This window comes from Mus caroli, chromosome 7, assembly GCF_900094665.2.
Source record: "Mus caroli chromosome 7, CAROLI_EIJ_v1.1, whole genome shotgun sequence".
NCBI lineage: Eukaryota > Metazoa > Chordata > Mammalia > Rodentia > Muridae > Mus > Mus caroli.
This window is the reverse complement of record NC_034576.1, coordinates 23,507,168-23,530,180: the sequence shown is the minus strand read 5'-3', so window position 1 is coordinate 23,530,180 and position 23,013 is coordinate 23,507,168. Positions and strand designations below refer to the sequence as shown.

Sequence of the window (23,013 nt, the reverse complement as noted above, 5' to 3'; positions counted from 1 at the left end):
CTTGTTGTTAATATGGTATTTCTTATGGAATTCTGAAACTTCTAGTACATTTCTTAATAGCTGATCAACTTCATCATTACCATGTGTTAGAGGGCCAAGTAGGTACACACGTATGGGATATGATATGTGTGATATGCAATGGATGATTTCCATTTCTGATCAGTTGTTGTAGTTCAATAAAACAGTGAAGTCAATTTTGAATCATCCTGAATAAGTTCAGCAGTTTCTATAGGCAGAACAACTCTTTCTGCATACTTAGAGTCAGTAACTATAATCAGAGATTCAGGGAAATCTAATAATACCATGAGAATGGTATACAGCTCTGATGTTTGAACCGAGGTGTATGTGGCTTTGTTGTGGGAAATATTAAAAAATGGCACCATCCCTCACTATACCCAGCTACTCTTGGGACCCAGCTACTCCACTGCCTCCATGGCTAGCCACATGCAGTGACCAATTGGGGTTCTCTTGCTGCAGATTCTCTCTCTCATCTCTAAAAATCTCCACCCTCCTTCCTTTTCCACTGCCCAATTACAGGCTTCTTATTGTATTAATATTTAAATTAACGAGGGGGGGAATCTGCTACAATTTTCTGAGTTATAACCAGCCATTCCCATCGTATTTGCATCAGTATAAAATGTAAGCATTTCAGGAATCAATGTTCTTTTTATTATATGGTGGAGAATCGAATTAGTCCTTTGTATAAACTGAAGTTCCGTGCTTTTAGGATGTTTATTGGTAATTTCTCCCATAGGGTTGCTATAAGCTCTTTGCCAATTGGTTACCCACAGTGAAACAATCTCAGCATTAGTATGAGTCACAGTGATTTTCTGTTGGTTTGATTCCTGACAATTGACAAGTCTTCCATTTATAATTAAATCAGAATCCTTTTCTATTATATAAGTCTCTAGTTTTTTGTTTGTTTGTGTGTATGCTAAGAAGGTCCAGTCTAAAATACTATCTTCCTTTTACATAATGAGCTCAGTAGGAGAATGAGTTGAGAGCAAAATACCAAAATACCATCTCTCCTGAAGCTTCTGGGTTTGGTGACACTGTTAACAACCAGCAGCATGGAGCCCACCTGAGTGCAGAACAAACCTAGGGTTTCCCTGCACTGTGGGCCCTCTAGTGATAGATGTGATCTCTGACTGAAGCCCTTACTGCAGATTTAGGTCCTCTCTGTGGTGTGGCTTTTCAAATGTGTGTGGAAGTGTGAGGCCTGACTGAAGCCCTTCCCACACTGCTGACATGTGTAGGGTTTCTCTGCTGTGTGGACCCTCTGGTGAGAACTAAGCCCCGAGTTCCATCTGAATTCCTTCCCACACTCCTCACACTTGAATGGCTTCTCCCCAGTGTGAATTCTCTGATGGACTTGGAGACCGGACCTCTGGCTGAAGACTTTCCCACACGTGTTACATTTGTAGGGCTTCTCCCCTGTGTGCACCCTCTCGTGATCCTGGAGGATTGAGGCCTGACGGAACCTTTTCTGGCACACATTGCATTTGAATGGTCTCTCGCCTGTGTGGACACTCTGATGGGCCTGCAGACTTGAGGCATGACTGAAGCCTTTCCCACACTCCACACACATATATGGTTTCTCTCCTGTGTGGACTCTGTGGTGATTGTGAAGGCTCCAGGTGAAATGCTTCCCACACACATCACACCTGTATGGTTTTTCCCTGGTGTGAACTCTCTGATGGGCTTGAAAATTCGAGCTCTGACTGAAGCCCTTTCCACACACACTGCAGACAAATGGCTTCTCTCCTGTATGGACCCTCTGGTGTCTTTGGAAGCTTGAGGCTGAACTGAAATCTTTCCCACACTCTTCACATTTATATGGCTTCTCTCCTGTGTGGACCCGCTGATGGCTGTGGAGGTTGAAGCTCAAGCTGAAGCGCTTTCCACACTCGTCACACTTGTATGGTTTCTCCTCAGTGTGGACTCTCTGGTGGGTGTGAAGGTTCCAGCTACAGCTGAAGCGTTTGCCACAGTCTCCACACTTATATGGCTTCTCTCCTGTGTGAATTCTCTCGTGTATCTGGAGGTGGTCCCACTTTGTGAAGACCTTTCCACACACCTCACACTTGTAAAGTTTCTCTCCAGTGTGCACTCGGCGGTGGATGTTGAGATCCGAGCTGCGGCTGAAGCCCTTCCCACAGCTGTCGCACCTGTAGGGCTTCTCTCTTGTGTGCACTCTCTGGTGAGTCTGAAGAGTTGAGCTGTGACTGAAGCCTTTGCCACACTCAGGACACCTGTAGCGCTTTCTTCCTGGATGAACACTTGGTTGAACGGGGACACTGGGCCTGGTGTCCTTGTGAGTACTATGTACAGAGGACTTCTTTCCTAAGAGGGTCTGCTGATGAAGTTCCAGACTAGGGCTGTCACTGAAGACTTCTTGGCCCTTGCTGCACTGGTAGGCCTTCTGTTTTGTGTAATCACAATCCTGGGTGAGGGATGACATGGGATTGATGACTTGATCACAGTCACCGCTGCTGGGGACTTTGTCTCTTTTATGCAGTATATTGCTATCTTGATGGGAAATGCAACTCAGAATGTCAGCACTGAGAGCCGACAGCTGTGCCTTATTTTTCACCCAAGTCTGAGGGCAGTGTTTCCATTGGTCGAGTCTTCCACTAAGATGTGATTTACTCAAAGAACTCTGAGCTCCCCGAGACAGAAATTCTTGACTTTCAGTAATACCAGAATGGCTGCTGGTGAGCCTCTCAAGACAGCCATCATCCTCAGAGGCCCAGGGAGGCTGTTCTGCTCCCCTGTGGCATGGCTCCAGGAAGTGGGAACCCTTCCCTTGAGTGTTTATTCCATCTTCTGGAGTTCTGGCTAGCTTGTTGACATCATGGCTCGTCATTTGCCAGCATGGAAGCCGCCCCAGTGAAAGGCACCTTACTCCCGTTGCATGAAGAGACTCTATCTTGTTTGGACTCTGGCCTCCTGAAAAAAAATATAGAGCAGAAGGTGATATCAGTGAGGATGGGGACATTGAAGGGCTAAGTTCTCATTTATCTCTGGAAACATTAACTAGAGAGCAACGTCAGAGAGAAACAATGAGCTACAATGAGAGCGTGTATGTGCATCCAAGAACAATCCTCATCTGAGCATGCTGGAGAATCTGGTGTGAGCCCAGGAGTGGAGGCTCAAGGTCATCTTCAGCCTCTGCTGAACACCTGCCTTGCAGGGCCCGTATGTAGCTGTGGAGACAGAAAGGGAAGAAAGCACTAAATCCACGCTAAGAGGTGTGGTGGTGCTCAGACACGCCCTGCTGCCAATGTCCAGCTCAAGGACGTTATTGTCTTTGAGAGCATACATGTGTAGGAGGGGATTGGGATAAACTCAGCACACAAGTTCGCTTGGAAACTATGAGAAGAGAGCTGAATCATTATGATGGCAAGACTCCAAACACTCAAAACAAGGTTGCTGATGAGGAAAAGGCTTGGGTGGGTGGGGTGCAGAATGCAAGGGCAGAGGTGAGTGGGTGTTATGGGAAATAATAAAAAAGGCTCCCACCAACTCTAGTACTGGTACTGGTGGGCCACAACACTATATCCCAGTGGGGTCCCGCTCGGCATGTTCTCACTGATGAGCTACCCTCTCCCAGCTAGTGAGTTCATCTCGCTTTTACACAACGCCCCCCACACCCCACGATCAGCCATCTCAACACCTGGTTACCCAGTAGAAACATGACTCTTAATTATCCAATCAGATCTATATAACAACAAGATCACAATTTACAAGATGCCAATACAATAATTTCTGACTCAATTAATAAAGATAAAGCTTTAGCCCAATTATTCTATCCTTGTGTGTCAAACACCTGCTCTCCGACCTAAGATCACCAGGCTCACAAAGGAGCAGGGGAAAGGGCTCGAAAAAGAAGGGAGATCTCAGCTGCCAACTGAAGGCATCAGCTGTCCTGAAGGAATAACAAAATCACAACAGTATCTGACGGGGCCCCCAAGGAAACTAGAAAATGACCTGAGAAAAAACAATTATCAGGATGGAAAATGATGAAGGTGAGCTGGACATGTGGTGTGCAACAGAGAGAGGGGGAGAGAGAGAGAGAGAGAGAGAGAGAGAGAGAGAGAGAGAGAGAGAGAGAGAGAGAGAGGAGAGAGAGAGAGAGAGAGAGAGAGAGAGAGAGAGAGAGAGAGAGAGAGAGAGAGAGAGAGAGAAGAGAGAGATTGGGGTTGCAGCACCCACATACTGGCTTACAACCATCTGTTATGCTAGATCCAGGATATCTAGTGCCCTCTTCTTGCCTCTGTGAACACCACAAATGAATGTGATGCACAGACATACAAACAGACAATACACTCAAATAAACATATAAAAATAACCCAAAAGAAATAAACCTAAAATGAAAGCAGTAGAGTGTAATTAAGACACAGGATGTGAACTTCTGACATCACCAAGGACACAGGGCCCCGTCCTCACCCACTGCCAGGAGGTTCCTGAAGTTCTCCAGCATCACATCGTGGTACAGCTTCCTCTGAGCAGCGTCCAGCAGCCTCAGCTCCTCTTCACTGAAGACCACAGCCACGTCCATGAATGTCACTGCCTCCTGTGACAGCAAGCACATACCACCTCACTTTCACACCCCATGTTACTAGGACCTGAGCAACTGTTTATACAGTGTCTGTTGTCCCAGTTACAGCTTCTATTGCTGAGACAAAACACTATAACCAAAAGGCAAGTTGGGAAGAAAGAGTTTATTTATTAGGCTTACACTTCCATATTCCTTTTCATTATTGAAGGAAGTCAGAATGGGAACTCAAGCAGGGCTGGACCACAGAGGCAGGAGCTGATGCAGAGGCCATGCATGTGTGCTGTTTACTGGAATGTTCATCATGGCTTACCCAGCATGCTTTCTTATAGAACCTCAGGATAATCTCAGGACTTGGGAGGCAGAGGTGGGTGGGTCTCTGTGGCTTCTAGGCCAGCCAGGTCTACAGAGTGTTCCAGGACAGTCAGGGCTATACAGAGAAACCATATCTAAACAAACAAACAAACAAACAAACAAACAAACAAACAAAACCCAAAAGAAGATACCTCCATTAGGACCAGCTTTAAGGCATTTTCTTAATTTTGATTGATGAGGGAGGGCCCAGCCCCATTGTGGATGGTGCCATCCTCGAGTTGGTGGTCATGGGTTCTATAAGGAAGCAGGCTGAGGAAGCCATGGGGAGCAAGGCAGTAAGTAGCACACGTGCATGGCTTCTGCATCAGCTCCTGCCTCTAGGTTCCTTCTCTGGGCTCCTGTCCTGACTTCCTTCAATGATGAACAACAATACGGAAGTGTGAGCCTAATAACAATCTCCTCCCTCCCCAACTTGCTTTCTGGTCATAGCTTTTTGTTGCATCAATAGAAACCCTAAAGCCGGGCGTGGTGGCGCACGCCTTTAATCCCAGCACTCGGGAGGCAGAGGCAGGCGGATTTCTGAGTTCGAGGTCAGCCTGGTCTACAGAGTGAGCTCCAGGGCAGCCAGAGCTATAAAGAGAAACCCTGTCTCGAAAAAAAAACCAAAAAAAAAAAAAAATAGAAACCCTAACTATGACAGGCAGTGGTAGCACATGGCTTTAATCTCAGCACTCTCAAGGCAGAGGCATGATAATCCCTGAGTTCGAGGCCAGCCTAGTCGACAGAGTGAATGCCAACTCTGATAGGGCTACACTGAGAAAGTCTGCCTCAAAGGTGGAGGAAAAGAAAGAAATAAAAAACCCTGACTAAGACACGGGCCTTCAGGAACCTTCTAGAACAGACAAGCAGCTCATTCTGCGTTCTCAGGAACACACTCCTGTCAACAGTAGTCTCATTTAGGGTCAGGGGTGAGAGCACAGGCTCTGCAAGCCTTATGGACCTTGGTTCACACTTCAAGGCTCTGGCCTGAGGAGCTGAGGCTAACTTCTCCGTGCCTCAGTTTTCCCATCTGTGTAACAGTACCTCCATCACAATATCCCTGAAGGGATGAATTTAAAATGAACCGTCCATATTGACACAATAAATATAGAACACATTTTAATTCAGTAAATGAAAGTTTCAGACAAGCTGCTATTTTTAATCAATTGCTAAAGTACCCAAGATTTCTAAAGTGTCCAGTTTAGGCCAGAATACAGAGAATCAGGGATACTTACTGCCTACAAATTAACAGAGAATATAGCCACTGTTGTTCAAAAACAAGCATTTACTCAATGGAACTGATGGCCCTGGGAGCTGGAGAGCTGGGTACCACCACGTGAAGCACTCCCTTTTGCATTAGTGTTCATGTTTCAGGTTCCTGAATCATGCCCCCGGGTGCTCAGTGGTGTATAATACATGCACTGCCTTTCTAGGCTGCTGGGGAGTCTCTATCTGAGGACACGGCTCATTCGATTCCAGCTTGTCTGTACACGCGTCTGTGAGTCTGTCCTTCCTTCATTCATTCCTTCATCATCTGAGTTGGATCAACCACAGAAGCCGTGCAGTTGGTGGCAGCCAGACGCTCCCTGGTTGCTCAGGAAATGAATGCTCAGGACGTCCAATGCAGGAAGTGAGGGTGAGCAGTTTTCTGTGTGCATGTGTGTACACATGTGTGCATGCATGTGAATGTACTTATGTTCCTGAGCATGCACACGCATGAACAGGCTACAATCCAACTTCTGGTGTCCTTCCTCAGGTGCTGTCTAGGGTAGTTTGTTTTTTAGGACAGGGTCCTCCAGTGTCCTGGAACTTGCCAATTAGGCTAGGATGGCTGCTACTGAGCATCAGGGCAGAGCAGCCTCAGAGTCCCCAAACCAGGAGATGCTACTTCAACAAGATTGAAGAAGAGAGACTCTTGAAAGCCGTCCTCTGAAGTCTACATCATGTCTTGACATGCTCACAAAGCACAAACCCAATACTAATGAAAAATTATTAAATGAAAAAAAATCATAAACACGAGTATGAAGAACTCATACTTAATTGTAAAATAAAATTAGGCCAGAAGAGGGCGTTGGACATCCTCTAATTACATATAATTGGAGTTACAGGCAGTTGTAAGCTATTGGGTGTGAGTGCTGGGATCCAAACTGAGCCAGTGCTCTTAACTACTGAGCCATCTCTCCAGCCCACTTTTTCAAATTCTTTTTATTCATCCTTTTACATTTTCCCATGTGCAGTGAATTTTGAGAACATGTCCTCACTGTCCTCTCTTATCCCTCCTCCTTCCAGACCTTTCTTCTCAGCAACTTCCCCTCTTCCTTCATGCAGTTCAGAGAGGCTCAGCCGCAGAGCACTTGCACAGCATGCAGGGATCCTGTTTCCAATCCCTAGCACTGTGAGGAATGGTGGAAGCAACCCGACTTACCTGTAACTTGGTCATTGTTCTCTTCTCTTTGAGACAAGGCAGGGCTCTGAGAAGCAAGCTGGGGGAAGAGGGGCTTCGTGAGAACACTGCTAGGACAGTTGATCCACATGGCTTCCTCAGCTTCTCCATCAGCCCCAAGGGCTGTGTGTGCTGACCAGGCTTTTCTGCCTACTTCCTTCTAAGCCTCCGGGTTACCAGACTCACTCACCACATTCTCTATTTCTGGCAGCTTTGGGGGTGCTGGGCACTCTTACCTTCACAAGGCTGCCTGTGGTGATGGTTTTCCCAGAAAAAACAAATGTTTAAGCAGCCCCAGAAGTCTGATGCAAGCTGTGTCATGAGTGACCACCATCCTCAGAAGGGTCTGTCAATTGTGATAGCTATCTTACATATTATTGTTTCCATACATGGGAGTGAAATTATCCCTCTCTGTATCCTGCTCTAAAAGGCTACATAATTAGCAAACATTATTGACCTGCAAGAGCCTCCAGAGTCTCTTTTTCCACATGCACGAAGATAATGACCAATAGAAACCTAAGCCCTGCAAGATGGCTTAGTGGGTAGAAGTGACTTCAGCTGAGCCTGACGGGGTGAGTTCGAGTCCCTGAACACCACATGGTGCAAGGAGAGACCTGACTCTCACAAGTTGTCTTCTGACCTCCATACATAAGCTGTGACACGACCCTCCCCTCTTAAATAAATAAATGCAAAACCAAACCAAATCAAAACAAAACCACGTAAAAGTCAGAGTTGCCACTTAAGGGTTTATGACACTGGCCATCTGTCACTACAGCTTCTCTGCCAGGCTCCAGTGGGAAGCTAGACTCTCCTGGGGTTCCACCAGCAGCTGAGATGGGTCTAGGAACAGGGCAGGCCTCAGGCAGAACCCAGTTAAAAAGGACGGGTCGCTGCCACAGCTGTCCCGCTTCTCCCCGGAATGCAAACTCGTCCCTGAGAGGACACACGGGGCACGGCGCACAGAAGGCCTGCGGGATGCTCCAAGCTCTCACCTCACTGGAAGCACTGCCAGGCAGCCTAGCCTTCCCGAGCTGAAGCAAACTCGGCTGCTAATGGCTCCAGAACTACAATTCCCAGAATGCCTCGGCGGGAGTTCATAGTTCTGGAGCTTTTTCTGGGACTACATTTCCCAGAATGAGAAGGTTCCAAGCTATTTTAACTAGAGGTCGGTGGAAATTGCTTTTTGGGAAATGTTTATGTACCACCCTCGCATAGAAAGGAAGTTGTGGGTCCAGACAAAATCAACAGTCTTTAGTCATATTTGGCCTTGTTTCGTTGAGAAATTTAAAAGTGACATTTATAGTGTCTACCAGCTAAGTCCCATGGTTTAGACATCTCAAAGGGTAGGTCTCTGTCCTGACTGTAGGAAGGTGCAGTAACAGGACCAGAGGGCATAACTATCCTGGCTCCAGTTTTCAACCCTTTAGCCAGGGGGCTTATGGGGAACAGGGTCTCAGGTTTTGCCAGCTTCTGGATAGAAAATGTTGTTCCTGGGTCAGATTAGCATAGGTAAACTCTGGATGCCCTAGAGAGTCTGGTTAGCATTCTGTCTAAGCTCCACCATACAGTTACCTGGCAACACCTAGGTGTGCTCCTCCCCGCAGTTATCTGGCAACAGCCCAGTAGGCCGATCCACTATAAAAGTGGCTGCTTGCCCTCTCCTCTTTCTTTTGTCCTCTTGTTCTCTTGCGCTTCCCTTCTTGTTCCTGCTCTGTCCCCTCGTCCCTTCTCCCCCCTCTCTCCACGTGCTCATGGGCAGCCTCTATTCTTTTCCTCTACTTCTCTCTCTCCCTTTCTCTGCCCTACTACCCTCTAAACTCCCCTCCCCAAGCCCTGAATAAACTCTATTCTATACTATACCATCGTGTGGCTGGTTCCACAGTGGGAAGGGATGTCTTGGCATGGGCCTGCTGAGGCACCGGCTTCCCCCATACCTCACCACACCCCCATAGAATGTATCCACCCCTCCATTTATCATTTTATAAACACATCAAGGTCTATTTCCCAGTCTGCATACGGAGGGAAGAGGGTCCTAGGGTTTGAGTATAATGGGTGGTGGGTCTTACAGTTTGGGTTTCAGGTAAGTTCTATTTTAATGTAGGGGTCCCTATCTGTCTTCCATCCTATTCCCTAATTTTCACATTCTCAGTGGTGGCAATAGAAAGTCCCTGGAATGTTGCAAGTGGAACTTAATTCAGCAGGGCAGGTGCTACATCCACTCCAGTAGTGACACTCGTGACAGGCCCTCAAAACCTGGGTGCTGTCCCGAGGTGAAAAGTTCACGGAAACAGTCTCTTGGAACCGTGGCATCCTGAATAACGAATGCTCCAATGTCCGTGCTTTAGTTGGTAAACGGATCTGTGTGCTTTCCCTTAATATTGCTTTATTATAAGTGCTTCTAAGGATTCATTTTTGATATTTAGCTAAGTTAGATTCCTCATCAGTCCTAGGCAGTCCTTGAGCCAACCTTGGGCTTTGAATTCAGTAAGAATGTTGCCTATTCAGTGACATTCAGAATTGCCTCTAGTATTATAAGAGAGATAGTGAAAGAAGTCAGGCTTTACTATCTATAACATAGAGTTAGAAATCTCAGGGCAAGCTACTCCCATATGCAGGAATTTACCATTATCTAGGAAGAAGGAAGGTTGTGGTCTAAGGAGGAACCAGAGTAGATACTTAGAACTATAGACAGCTGAGTTACACCCACACACAGGAATTTACAATGGCCTAAGGGGGAGGTGGACTATACAATAGACTAGAATAGGAACTATGGCAAGGGCTTGAAGCCCTTGCCCCTGACTTTTAAGATTAAGTGGACTTTAGGTGGAGCTGCTTTTGATTCCCAGTTGTTAACATTGAGTTTTATCTGAATTGGTTCCTGCCAGTCCTTTGTAGGCATTCCTCTGTTTTGTGTCAGATACTTCGATGTACCTTGCCTGCTGTGATATCTGACTCCTTTGTTTTCTGTATTATAAGACTAGTGCTTGCTTTGAGACATTACATTCAGATTCACACTCCCTTGTGTCGTGTCTGTTTGTCACCCCTCCTTCTTGCCGACTCTTTGCCCACCTGTAACCGGAACCCGAGTTTTGCCCGTGGATCGAGGACCCAAGCGAGGTTCATCTGTGGCAGCTGGCATCTTGAACCAAGACATCGGACAGGTAAGCCTTATCTCTCCTTTTTCCCTTTTCTTTTTCTTCTTTACTTCTCAGGCAAGGATAGGATCTTGTCAGGGCACTGCAGGCCCACTGATAAGAATCATCAGTTTGAGGAGGACGAGTAAGTGTTACCATGGGGCAGTCAGAATCGAAAAGGAAATAGTTGTTTCTGTCGGTCTTTAAGCACGTGTTGTCTGGCAGAGGCCCAAAGGTCTCAGATAAATCCTTACAAGAATTTTATGATTTCGTGCAAAAAAAAAAAAAAAAAAAAATCATCCCTTGGTTTCCAGAGGAGGGAAGCTTGACATTGGAGGATTGGAAGCGAGTAGGTAAAGATATGAGGAAGTTTCATGAGGAGAATTCATCTAGGGAAGCCCCCAGTAATGCCTTTACTCTGTGGCAACAAATGAGGGATCTATTGACTGAGAAAACAGACTTAGAATTTCTTGCAGAGGAAGCTCCTTCAGAGCCCTCTGATGATCAGAAAGTGAGACCGTCTGCTTGTAAAAGGAAATCGCGCTATACAGGCAAAAAAGAGGAAAGCTTAGAAAATAGTCAATCAGAGACAGGTGATGGCGAAAGTGATGAGGAGTGGGAAGAAAGAGATCGTTTTCATAGCTGCCGAGGCAGCAGTGGGGAGGAGTCTTTAATCACGGCACCAGTCACTTGTAAACCTGTGCCAAAACCAGGTTGAGTTTTGCCGCCAGTTGGTTTTGACTCTGCAGTGGCAGAGGCAAATAGACAAGGAGACTTACTCTCACTTGCCCAGTTATTTACGTAGAAGGTAATGAGTGCCAATGGGAACCTTTGTAGTTAAAAACTCTTAAGGAACTACAGTCAGCAGTAAAGACACTGGGCCCCACTGCACCTCACACCTTACAGGTTTTGGATGTAGTAGCAAGCCAGTGGCTTACTCCTTATGATTGGCATCAAACGGCAAAGGCTACTCTCCCTCCTGGAGATTTCATTCTCTGGAGAACAGACTATGAAAAGAGGTCCAGAAAGCTAATACAGGAAACTTCTTCATCGAAAAGTGGAACTAAGCCCATGACGTCCATGCTTCTTGGGCAAAAGGACTACGCTAAACCAGCAGTGCAACTAAAAATTCCAAAGGCAGTGTCTGAGAAAATTAATCAGATAGCCGTATCCAGCTGGCAGAGTTTACCCCCGCCTGGGGCTAAGTTCACAGTCCTTTCAGGAATTAGGCAAAAGCAGATGAGTCTTATGAGAGTTTTGTGGCTAGATTGGAAGAGGCAGTTTCTAGAATGCTTTCCCCCTCAGAAGGGACTAATATATTTATAAGACAATTGGCTTGGGAAAACGTGAACACCTTGTGCCAAGACCTGATCAGACCAATCTGTAAGACAGGTTCCTTACAAGATTATGTTAAAGCATGTGTAGACACCTCACCGGCCATAATTCAGGGGATAGCTTACACCAGAGCAATGAAGGGACAGAAATTCAGCGCCTATGTCAGAAATACTTACAGGAATGGAAAGTGTTCCCAAGGGAATGAAGCTGCATGTTCCGGGTGTGGAAAACAGAAGGGCCTTCCTCCAGCCCTGCCCACGCAGTGGCAAAGGAAAGCACTGGAAGAATGAATGTAAATCAAAGTGCCATGAGGATGGGACTCTGCTCACTAAAAAAGCAGGTAAGACTACTGAGACAAAAAACTAGATAGGGGGCCGCCTCTTAGCCCCGGGAAAAGAGAGGCACAGAGTCAAGAGGGTGGTAAAGAATCCATTCCTCTGAATCCGGAGGCTCCGGAGTTTACTATCCACCATTTACCTAGAGCTACCCCGGGGAATGCAGGGTTAGACCTGGCAGCTTTAACAGATGTTATAATTTCTAGTTGAGATGGTGTGCATCTCATCTGCACTTCAGTGTTGGGTACCTTGCCTCCAGGGACTGTAGGTCTTATCATAGGACACAGTTCCAATTATAAGAAAAGCTTTGAGGTGGTCCCTGGAGTTGTAGATCCTGATACTTTAGGTGAAATTAAAGTTATGGTTAAAGCGTTAAAGAAGACAGTTCAGCTTCATAAAGGTCAGAGGATAGCTCAGCTCTTGTTATTACCTTATTTACAACTCCCCAATCCTACATTGAAAGGAGAGTGAGGCAAGGGACAATTTGGGTCTACAGATGCTGTAGCCTGGGCGCAGGAAATTTAATGATCAGAGACCTTTTAAGGATATTGTTATTAATGGAAAATCATTTAGGGGCCTTCTAGATACAGGTGCTGACAGGTCCTGTATTGCAGGTAGGGATTGGCCTTCATCTTGGCCTGTTCATCGGATATCCTCTACTCTACAAGGGCTGGGGATGGCTGCTAATGTAGCCCAAAGCTCACAAATATTAAAATGGAAGTGTGAAGGAAAAACAGGGCATGTACAGCCTTACATCATAGCTTCCCTACCTTTTTCACTTTGGGGAAGAGACATTATGGAGGTTATGAATGTTAAACTGGTTACATCAGACCATTTAAATTGGCAGAATTTTTCATAGGGGTCACTGATGAGCATTTATATGCTGATAAAATACAATGAAAAGATCCAGAGCCTGTGTGGATTAATCAGTGGCCCCTAACTGAGGAAAAGATACAGGCTATTGAAGACCTAGTGAAGGAACAGTTAGAGAAAGGGCATATAGAGGAATACAACAGCCCATGGAACACTCCAATATTTGCTATAAAGAAAAAATCAGGGAAATGGAGACTTTTGCAAGATCTTAGAGCAGTGAATTCTACTATGTGTGATATGGGAGCCTTGCAACCAGGGCTCCCTTCACCAGTTGCTATTCCAAAACAATATGATATTACAGTTATAGATTTACAGGATTGCTTCTTTACAATAAAATTTCATCCTGACGATTCCAAAAGATTTGCTTTTAGTGTTCCCTCAGTGAATTTGCAAAGGCCTTATAGGAGATTTCAGTGGAAAGTTTTACCTCGAGGAATGAAGAATAATCCTACATTGTGCCAATAATTCATAGGTAAGGCTTTATTGGAAGTTAGGAAATAATTTCCTCATGAGTACATACTTCACTTTATGGATGATATTCTGATAGCTATGGAGAGTAAAGAGCAAACAGCAGATTTTGCAAATAACTATTGCCGCAGACCCTCTGGGTCCCTTTGTCTGTGTGGATGGGTCTCTGGGTGCAGATGAGCAAGGAGTCGGCGGGAATGACAGACAGACCAACATGTGAGATTGTGTAGAATCTGAATGTATTGTCACAAAGTGAACACCAATCATATAGTACAGTAAATAAAAGGGGTAGGAAGTCACAGCAGGCAAAGTACATTGACATTGCCTGACACAAAACAAAGGAATGACTTCAAAGGGACTTACAGGAACCAGGTAAATGTTTACAGTAACCATAAAACAGTCCTGCCTAGGGTCAGGTAAGAATTTCACACCCTAGTGAGAATTCTGTGCTACTCCTTTGGGCCTTTCTTTGTGAGGGCTAGCACCAGGGGGTTCTGCTCTTAGCAGACCTTCTCATGAATAATGCCCCCCTATTTCCTAGGCCTTAGTAAATTCTTGTATCTTGGCTGTTCTTTTATCTTTTATCTTTTATCTTGACTGTTCTGCAGACCAGCCCTGAGCTGCTGGCTCTGTCTTTTGTAATGCTTAATTAGTTTCACTGTCTCTACCAAGCTCCTCAGCTTCAAGCATTTTCTAGGACATTGGAACACTGGCGAAGGCTCTGGCTATGTCAGAATTCAATTTTAAAAGGCACTTATAATAAGATAATACTAAAAGAGAGCACGTGGATCCATACACCAGCCTAATGCAGGGATAGGGTATGAATATACAGGTTATGAGAACGCCAAAGCTCCAGGAGGTGAGTTCCTTTTGAAACTATGCCTCGTGAGTGCTCCCAGGCTTCTCAGCCTGTCAAGCAGACTTCACTGGAGTGAACTATAGAATGTTTAACTAAGTACGGGTTAATTGTAGCTCCAGAAAAAAATCCAGCATAATAGACTGTTAAGCTATTTGGGGCCTGTTACGCGTGTCACTACTGGAGTGGATGTAGCAGGCAGGCACTAATTGTTTCCCAGGCATTATTTTTCCTTAATGTCCTGGGGCCAACAACTTGTACTGGGGAGTTTGACCATTGTTTTGGGTGGGTGATTATTGTAGAGAGTTTTGAATAGTCAGACTGAGAGAAGTCAATAATTACCCTGCCTGACCGGGTATCTGATAACCTTCATAACTGAGTCTTGTCCTAGGATCACTAAATGTGGTCCCTTCCAGCATAGTCCCAAACTCTTTTTAATGTCTCTTGATCAGGATTAGGTCTCCAGGTTGGAACCAATGAAGGATGGCCTGGTGGGGTGGCGGTTTAGTTTGTGTAAGTATGGAGGCAGGTTTGTACAATCTGGAGTGCCTGGATTGACTTAACATCATGATCAAAGATTTCAGATAAAAGGTCAGCTTTGACCTTTGTGAGGATGGTGGTGGTGGTGGTGGTGGAATCCAATACATTTCATAGGGAGTTACTCCATTTTTGTAGGAGGTATTTCTAGCCCTAAGCAGGTGAAGGTGTGTCTTAGGGTTTTATTGCCGTGAACAGACCCCATGACCAAAGCAACTCATATAAGGACAACATTTAATTGGGGCTGGCTTACAGGCTCAGAGGGTCAGTCTATTATCATCAAGGTGGGAGCATGACAGCATCCAGGTGAAGAAGTAACAAAATTCTAGGCCTTTAGGTTGAGGCTTGGAAATGTGACCTTTGTGACTCATTGCTCCAAGGTATGCTAATCATACCTTGATAGCGACATTCCTTCCTCCACCCACCTGCTTCCTGGGTTCAAAGAGTGTTCATTCAAAGAAAGTCACCCTGACCAACTCCGGAACCCACTATGCAAATGTGCTTTTGTTAGGGGCTCTTAGAAACTGTGTTGAGAGTTAACCGGAACAATTACCAGGTAGTCCTTGTAACACTTGTGACTTTGCACTTCCTTGTGACTCTTAACTGGTACCTTTGGTATTTTCCAACAACGCCCTCCCCACTTCCTTGAATTGTGGTTTCTTCCTTTAAATACCCCCTTACTCAGCTACTCAGGGCGCCACAGTCCTCTACCCCTGCGTGGGGTATGACCGTGGGCCCAGAGCGCTCTTGAATAAAAATCCTCTTGCAAGTTGCAGCAAGACCGTTTCTTGTGGGTGATTTTGGGGTGTTGCCTCTCCTGAGTCAGAACGTGGGGGAGTCCTCACGTTGTGGGTCTTTCACAGGCAGGACACAGACACAGGCATGACAAGAACAGAGTTTCAAAGACAGACTCGGCACTGCATTGTGAGTGGGGCCTCTCTCCCAAAAGGGGAAAAATCAAAGCCATCCCTCTTCACTAGGGGAGAATGGGGCATCCCCCACCTCCCAACTCAGGAGAATGATGCTTCTCTCCATTGAGCCACCAGCAGTCTAGACCAAAACCAGAAACAGAACTGCACAGAAAACTTAGCCTGCTTACAAGGGGCTGGCTGGCTTAGTGTTGCTCACTGTCAGTAACCAAGAGAGGTCTTAGGGTTGGGGCTTCCTGGACAATGTATCAAGTGTTGTGGTCCAGGAGTGTATTAGTCAGGGTTCTCTAGAGTCACAGAAGTTATGGAATGCCTCTATACATTAAGGATATTTGTTGTGATGACTTACAGTTTGTAGTCCAAGTAGCCAAACAATGGTCAGCTGTGGATGGGAAGTCCAAGAATCTAGTAGTTGCTCAGTCCCATGAGGCTAGTTGCTTGAACTGGACTTCTGTGGAAGTAGGTTCCAACAGATATGCTGTCAAGTAAATGCAAGCAGGTGAGAAGAGCGAATCTTCCTTCTTCCAATGTCTTTATGTAGGTCTTCATCAGAATGTGGCCCAGATTAAAAGTGTGTACCACCACTTCTGGAACTGGGATTTGCTTTGTCCCAGGTTGACCTTGAACTCAGAGATCTCCTTGCCTTAGGCTCCTGGGATTAAAGGCATGCACTACCTTGCCTGGGCCTAAACTTTTCATAGCAACTTTGCCTCAAGATCTCCATGCCAAGATCCAGGTCAGAAATTTGTGTCTTCTAGCCTCAAGATCTGGATCCCAGGTGAGCCCTCCAACTCTGGATTGTAGTTCATTCCAGATATAGTCAAGTTGACAACCAGGAATAGCCATTACAAGGAGTCACCCCACAAACCACATGAATACAGATCTCAGTGAGACAGGGATAGTTTATTGCAAACCACAGGAATACAGATCTCAGTGAGACAGTTTGTTGAACACTCACCCCAGGACTGATCAACCAGGACTGTAAACTAGACTTTGGAGCTGATCAGGACCTTGAATCAAGAACACCAAAGCACAGAACATAACAGAATATGCAATCAACTCCATGGGCAATCAACTCAGGCACAAAACTTCCCATTAATAGTAGTTAGAGCTTCTGAGAAAGTTTCTTTGTAACATTAGTAACAGCTAACATGGTTGGCTAGACCAGTAGCAGTTACCCAGGCCTTTCAAGGTTGCTTTTTGATTTATTCATTTCTGAAATGCCATGAAAGACAACTATGGATACTCTTTGGGTTTTGTTGTTGTTTTGGTGTTTTCCTGAGACAGTTTCTCTGTGTAGCCCTGACTGAACACCCTTTGTAGACCAGACTGGCATTGAACTCATGGATCTACCTGCCCCTGCTTCCCACGTGCTGGAATTAAAGGTGTAGACCACCACACTGGGCTATGGATCCTTTTTAAGAACATTGAAGTTCCATATTATACTGCATTATAAAAGCTAAAACTTCAACTGTGCAAGCTATAGGAGCCTGATTCAGCAGCAGAGGCAGAGTCCCTGCATAGAATCCCCTAGTTACAGGCTATGGGAGTGACCTGGTGGTAGAACATGGGCTATCTGGGTCACTATTCTATTGCTGTGAAGGGACACTGTGATGGTTTGTATATTCTTGGGCCAGGGATTGGCACCATTTGTAGGTGTGGCCTTGTTGGAATAGGTGTGACTTGGTTGGAGTAGATGTGTCACTGTGGGTGTGGGCTTAAGACCCTCACCCTAGTTGCCTGGAAGTCAATCTTCCACTAGTAGCCTTTGGATAAAGATGTAGAACTCTCAGCTCTACTTGTGCCATGCCTGCCTGGATACTACTACCATCCTCCCACCTTGATGATAATGGACTGAACCTCTGAANCTGTAAGCCAGCCCCAATTAAATGTTGTTTTTATAAGACTTGCCTTGGTCACGGTGTCTGTTCACAGCAGTAAAACCCTGACCAAGACAGACACCATGACCAAGGCAATACAGATCATTTATTTAGGGGCTTGATAGAGGCTTACATCACTATCATCACATGAGGAAGCATGGCAGCATGCTATGACCACGCATTTAAGTATTTGAACCTTTAAGGGACATTCTTATCAAACCACCACAGTCCACTTCTAAGTGGACATGTAGGTACAACATAATGCAAAAATGCATTCAGTCCAACTTCAATAGTCCCTATAGTCTATCACAGTCTCAACACTGTTTAAAAATCCAAAGTTCAAAGTCTGTTCTGAGACTCACAACTATCTCTTAGCTGTATTCCTTTGTAAAATCAAAATGAAAAAGCAGATCATATAGCTTGAACATACAATGTTGTTGGGGATTTGCTTTGTGCTTACATGGGAATTTATATGTTTGCTCCAGGTCCCTGCCAACAGTTGTTTTTTTGACTGATCAATAAAGAGCCAATGTCTAGGCAGAGGGACAGAGGCAGGACTTTTAGGATTCCTGGGAAAGAAGCACAGGGGAGAGAGAGAACCTGCGATTAGGAGGGGTAGGAGATGGGCCACGCAGGAAGAGGTTCGGGGGGAGAGGCCCCCCAACATGTAAGAATCAGGGAAAGTGGCCCCAGGGGCCACTTCCCCAATTGAGTCTTGAGTAGCAGAGATGAATACAGATTTAGCAAGTTTTAACTCAGGAATATTGGAGGGGAGTGTGTTAGCCACATGGAGGTTCAGAGTGGCTTAGTCATTGAGCTCGCTAAGGCAAATTAAAAATAATGCTACCCATTTTTATTTTTCATTCGGGGACTCCAGAGCATTGGGGAGGGTGGAATCATGCTGCCCCAGCAGGAAGTAGAGTGGATTAAATATTTAACACTATAGATGGTACACAGCGGAGTAGACTTATACCCACTATTAAAAATTATTTAGAGATTCTGGGATGGAATACACACATGCCATGATGTAAGATTAGGAGTTGGGGAGAACTGGCTTCTTAGCAGGCTACAGATTTTGCCCTAGCCACATGGGGATTTCTTCCCACATTTCAGAAGTAATACAAAGGGTTTGAGGGCACAGTTGCTGGGAGTCCCTGCTGTGCAAAGAGACAGGCTGCTTGGAAGGGAGAGAGAGAGAGAGAGAGAGAGAGAGAGAGAGAGAGAGAGAGAGAGAGAGAGAGAGAGAGAGAAGAGGCTGTCTGCTTCCTACAAGCAGATAAATAAAGGAGAGAGATGAATGAGATTTGTTTAATTGTTCTTAAGGATAGAAGGGAGTATAACAGTAATTGTTTAAATGGTTTTAAGCATAAGATTTCCAGGCCTGGGACAGGAGAGATGGCTCAGTGGTTAAGAGCATTGACTGCTCTTCTGAAGGCCCTGAGTTCAAATCCCAGCAACCACATGGTGGCTCACAACCATCCGTAATGGAGTCTGATGCCCTCTTCTGGGGTGTCTGCTGCAGTCTACTTACATATAATAAATAAATAAATAAATAAATAAATCTTTAAAAAAAATTCCAGGCCTGTATAATAAATAAATAAATCTTTAAAAAAAAAAAAAAGATTTCCAGGCCTTTGATCTCAAATATAGGAAACAAAGGCACACAGAAGAGAGATTGAGTGAAAAAAAAATGCTTTAAAGAAAAATTGAAAAGGTCTATGCCAGGACAAATACTCAGATTCTTTGAACGTGGTTTACATGGGAATAGCTTTGCATGACATTTATTCATAAATCAGTATGAAAATAGGCTCATACAGAAAAAATAAAGGAATTCAACTGAAGTAAAATACATAATAAGGATGTTAATCCAAGTTATACAAAGAGAAAGAGGATATAATTATATATCCACAGATATTAATCTCCATAGAAAGGAGAAAAATGTTTTAAAGGAAATTTAAAAAGGTCTATGCCAGGGCAGGCAGTTGGGTTCTATGAACATGAGCTCCGTGGGAATTCTGGGATTGCTTTGCCTGGCATATGACACATTTGAGTTTAGAAATAGGCTCCTACAGAAATATAGAAGGGAATTTAATTGAGGTTAAATATATAGGAGGATGTTCATTCAAGTTATATAAAGAGAAAGGGATATATATTATATGAATATATAATATATATCCACTCACCGAGCTATTAAGCTCCAGAGAAGGGAGAATTTAAGTACACATAGATGAATAATATAGGCTTTATACATCAAAAGCAGGGGATATGGAGCCTAACCTTTTCTCAGACAGATAGTAGGATTTTGGGCCTTGATCTCACTACCAAAAATTAATCACGTAAGAACAAGACAGGGGATAGTGAAGGAGCACTGTCTTATCAGATAATGATATTTGTTTAGATTGCTTTAATTGATTTGCATTGTTTTAATTATCAAAATGCTTGTGGTTATAAGTCTAGTGGTCATGATAGTTAAAATCCTCTGTGAGAGAGGTCAAGCTATTAAATTAATTCAGTCTATACCTTCAGTGGTTTGGGTTACTGGATCAAGGACATTCTATTTTGGGAGAGAGGCTCTGTATTTTTGTTCACAGGAAAGTAGAAAAGACTTTGGACCCCCTTCCAGAGTGACATGGATCAGATATCAGGGGAAGACCCCTGAAGATCTGAAAATTTTGAGAAAATCAAACAGGACAGGTCACTTACCTGCTGATTCCTCAGCATGGGAACAGCTCAGTAGCTGGCTTAGACAGAAAAATGTCTCTATCCAAAATTTCAGCTAAGATGAGACCATAAGTGTTGTGATTATGGAATCCTTAGGACTCATCGTGCTGCCCTTCACATGGCATGAATGAAGACATCACAATTGGTTATTGATAACATATACTCTTAAAAAAGACAATTGTCTTTCACCTGCTCAAATTAGGAGCAAAATTTCATCCTCAACTGATCTGTGCATCTTGCACAATTCAGCCTTTCAGACGGATCCAGTCAGAACTCCAGTCAAGTCCTGAGCCTTCTAAGCTTACAGATACCAGATAACAGATACTAAAGCTAGCACTGTTAAGTCTAACCAAACTTTCTAGTTTTCCTATCCCTACCCACTCCTTTTAAAAAAAAATTTGTTGCCCCTATTCAGCAGGAAGAAGTTGTGAAGAGTTGTCATCCTGATCCTCTAGGTTTGGGTGTCTGGTTATGGCTATTTTATAAATTATAGATAGGTTGTCATTTTAAGGGATAATTTGTAAATGGTCATAATTTTGAACAGGGAGGAAATAGATGGGGGACGGATTACTAAATTTATCCCTTCTTTTTTTTTTTTTAAAGATTTATTTATTTACTTATTTATATGAGTGCACTGTAGCTGTCCTCGGACATACCAGAAGAGGGCATTGAATCCCATTACAGATGGTTGTGAGCCATCATGTGGTTTCTGGGAATTGAACTCAGAACCTTTGAAAGAGCAGTCAGTGCTCTTAACCACTGAGCTATTTCTTCAGCCCCACTAAATTTATTCTTAAGCTAAGCATTGTATAGCCACAATCTTACATTGGTAGAAATCTTTATAATTGATGCAAATTAAAGTTGTAGTTTTTACATTGGTACAGAATTTATAGACATATATGTTTAAGGTTTTCATTGGTGTAAATCTATTATATTGATGCAAAATTTGAAGTTAATATTGTTACTCTTAGATAGTTACTGTGCTATTCAACTCATTTAAGAACACAAGGTTCTGACCCAGTCCTTCTATAGCTGCTATTACAAACTGTTTAGGATGATTAAGTAAGGCACATTAAGGTCCAGATGTAAACTCATGGTTATATTAGATTCTGATATGATTATATCAAAGTCATTTCAATATTATTCAAATAGAAATAGCTAAGAGGAATCAAGATTTAACAGTTCAGATATATTTTATATAGATATATAGTCTTCAAAAACATCAAAAATCCACAAAATATGACATTTAATCAATTCATTATTATTAGAAACTTTGACTAGAGACATGTCTGCTCCTGAAGGTACTCCCTTCATGGTTCAAAGAAGGAACTGAGCACCAAAACCTCAATATGGAGTTGCTCCAGTTGTGGCAAAGTAGCCACTGGACAAAAATTGCTCCAATGCATCTACAGACAAATATACTGTCCAGGAAAGGACACAAGATGTAGGATAGTCGACAGCTTAGCTCTGCCAAGGCAGAGAAGGCTAATCATTTATAGTTCCTGCCTCATCCAAAGTCTGCCTCATGGTTCTGGTCCAGAAGGCTGAAGACAGATGCTCCAATATTTTGAGGAATAGGGGACTATCCAGGTAGTCAGCCATCTCTACAATTTGCTTAAATTTTGGAAGCTATATTTTTGTGCTTCCTATATATTCAGATAATGTTTAACTCATCCTCGGATTTCTGACAGGATTGAAAACTAGTTATAGTCTCATAATCAAACTTTAATTGTTTAAAATTGAGGAAGATGATGTAGATTTGAAAGGATGGCTTTCAGATGGCGATGCAAGTTAAAATCAAAACATAATTCAGGTAGGGAATTATAAGCTCTTTAGAGTAATGTATATAAATTGACAAAATTGATGGACTGAGTGTTATGAGGGTATCGCATACCTTATAGTTATATAAGTGTCGCAGTATGTTATAGTTACAGCTTATGGGATCCAGGGAGTGGAATGTGGTAGCTGGAGTGAGAATGGCTCTGAAAGGTTCCTATGTTTGAAGCTGGTTGGTTCGAGCTTGCGGCCATGCTTCCTGCTGTGATGTAAGGGACTAAGCTTCTGAAGCTCTAAACCTGCCCACAAATAAATGCTCTCTATTTCAAGAGTTGCCTTGGTCTTCCTCAGTTTCTTTCTTCAGAGACTTGAAGTTCTTTTCATACAGGTCTTTCCCTTGCTTTGTTAGAGTTATACCAAGATGTTTCATATTATTTATGGCCTATTGTAAAGGGTTTTGTTTCCCTCATTTCTTTTTCAGCCGTTACTGATTTTATTTTTTTAGTTAATTTTTGAATCCAGTCACTTTGCTGAAGGTGTCTATCAGCTGTAGGAGTTCTCTGGGAGAATAGTTGGGGTTGCTTATGTATCATGTCATTTGGAAATAGTGGTGCTCTGATTTCTTCCTTTCCAATTTGTATTCTCTTGATCTCTTGTTGTCTTATGGCTTGATCTAGAATTTCAAGTACTGGATATATTGAATAGATAGTGAGAATAAAAGACAACCTTGTTGTGTTTCTTGGTGGCACACACCTTTAATCCCAGCACTTGGGAGGCAGAGGCAGGTGGATTTCTGAGTTCGAGGCCAGCCTGG

General features: G+C 43.9%; 2 protein-coding genes across 5 annotated transcripts in view; one reads left to right on the top strand and one right to left on the bottom strand.

The window, feature by feature from the left end:
- Positions 1–646: 646 nt before the first annotated feature.
- On the bottom strand, positions 647–8,414 carry LOC115031548 (zinc finger protein 235-like). 3 transcript variants are annotated; one of them, XM_029479998.1, is made up of 4 exons: positions 8,348–8,414; positions 7,338–7,395; positions 4,450–4,576; positions 647–2,949 (listed from the first exon to the last, which is right to left on the bottom strand). In XM_029479998.1, the coding sequence occupies exons 2-4, from the start codon at positions 7,350–7,352 to the stop codon at positions 1,169–1,171; spliced, it is 1,923 nt and encodes a 640-aa protein (XP_029335858.1). In that variant the 5' UTR covers positions 7,353–7,395; positions 8,348–8,414; the 3' UTR covers positions 647–1,168. The 3 variants fall into 3 exon arrangements, with proteins under 3 accessions (XP_029335858.1, XP_029335857.1, XP_029335859.1); XM_029479997.1 differs by lacking the exon at positions 8,348–8,414 and having other exon boundaries at positions 7,338–8,011; XM_029479999.1 differs by lacking the exons at positions 7,338–7,395; positions 8,348–8,414 and adding an exon at positions 7,592–8,011 and having other exon boundaries at positions 874–2,949.
- A 2,042-nt stretch (positions 8,415–10,456) lies between these two features.
- Positions 10,457–23,013, top strand: part of LOC110298164 (zinc finger protein 235-like) — a 27,792-nt gene continuing 15,235 nt past the window's right edge. Inside the window, exon 1 of one of the 2 annotated variants that reach the window (XM_029479669.1) lies at positions 10,457–10,516. The gene's annotated coding sequence lies outside the window, so the exon portion shown is untranslated. Of the gene's footprint in view, positions 10,517–12,080; positions 12,165–23,013 lie in introns of those variants that run through there. The other variant, XM_029479668.1, reaches the window with a different exon arrangement.

Coding starts and splice junctions, on each gene's coding strand:
- LOC115031548 (XM_029479997.1), bottom strand. CDS start 7,466: ATGGAGAAGCTGAGGAAGCCATGTGGATCAACTGTCCTAGCAGTGTTC. Junction 4,577..7,337: donor GAACAATGACCAAGTTACAG/GTAAGTCGGGTT, acceptor TTGCTGTCACAG/GAGGCAGTGACATTCATGGA. Junction 2,950..4,449: donor CAGGAACCTCCTGGCAGTGG/GTGAGGACGGGG, acceptor ATTTTTTTTCAG/GAGGCCAGAGTCCAAACAAG.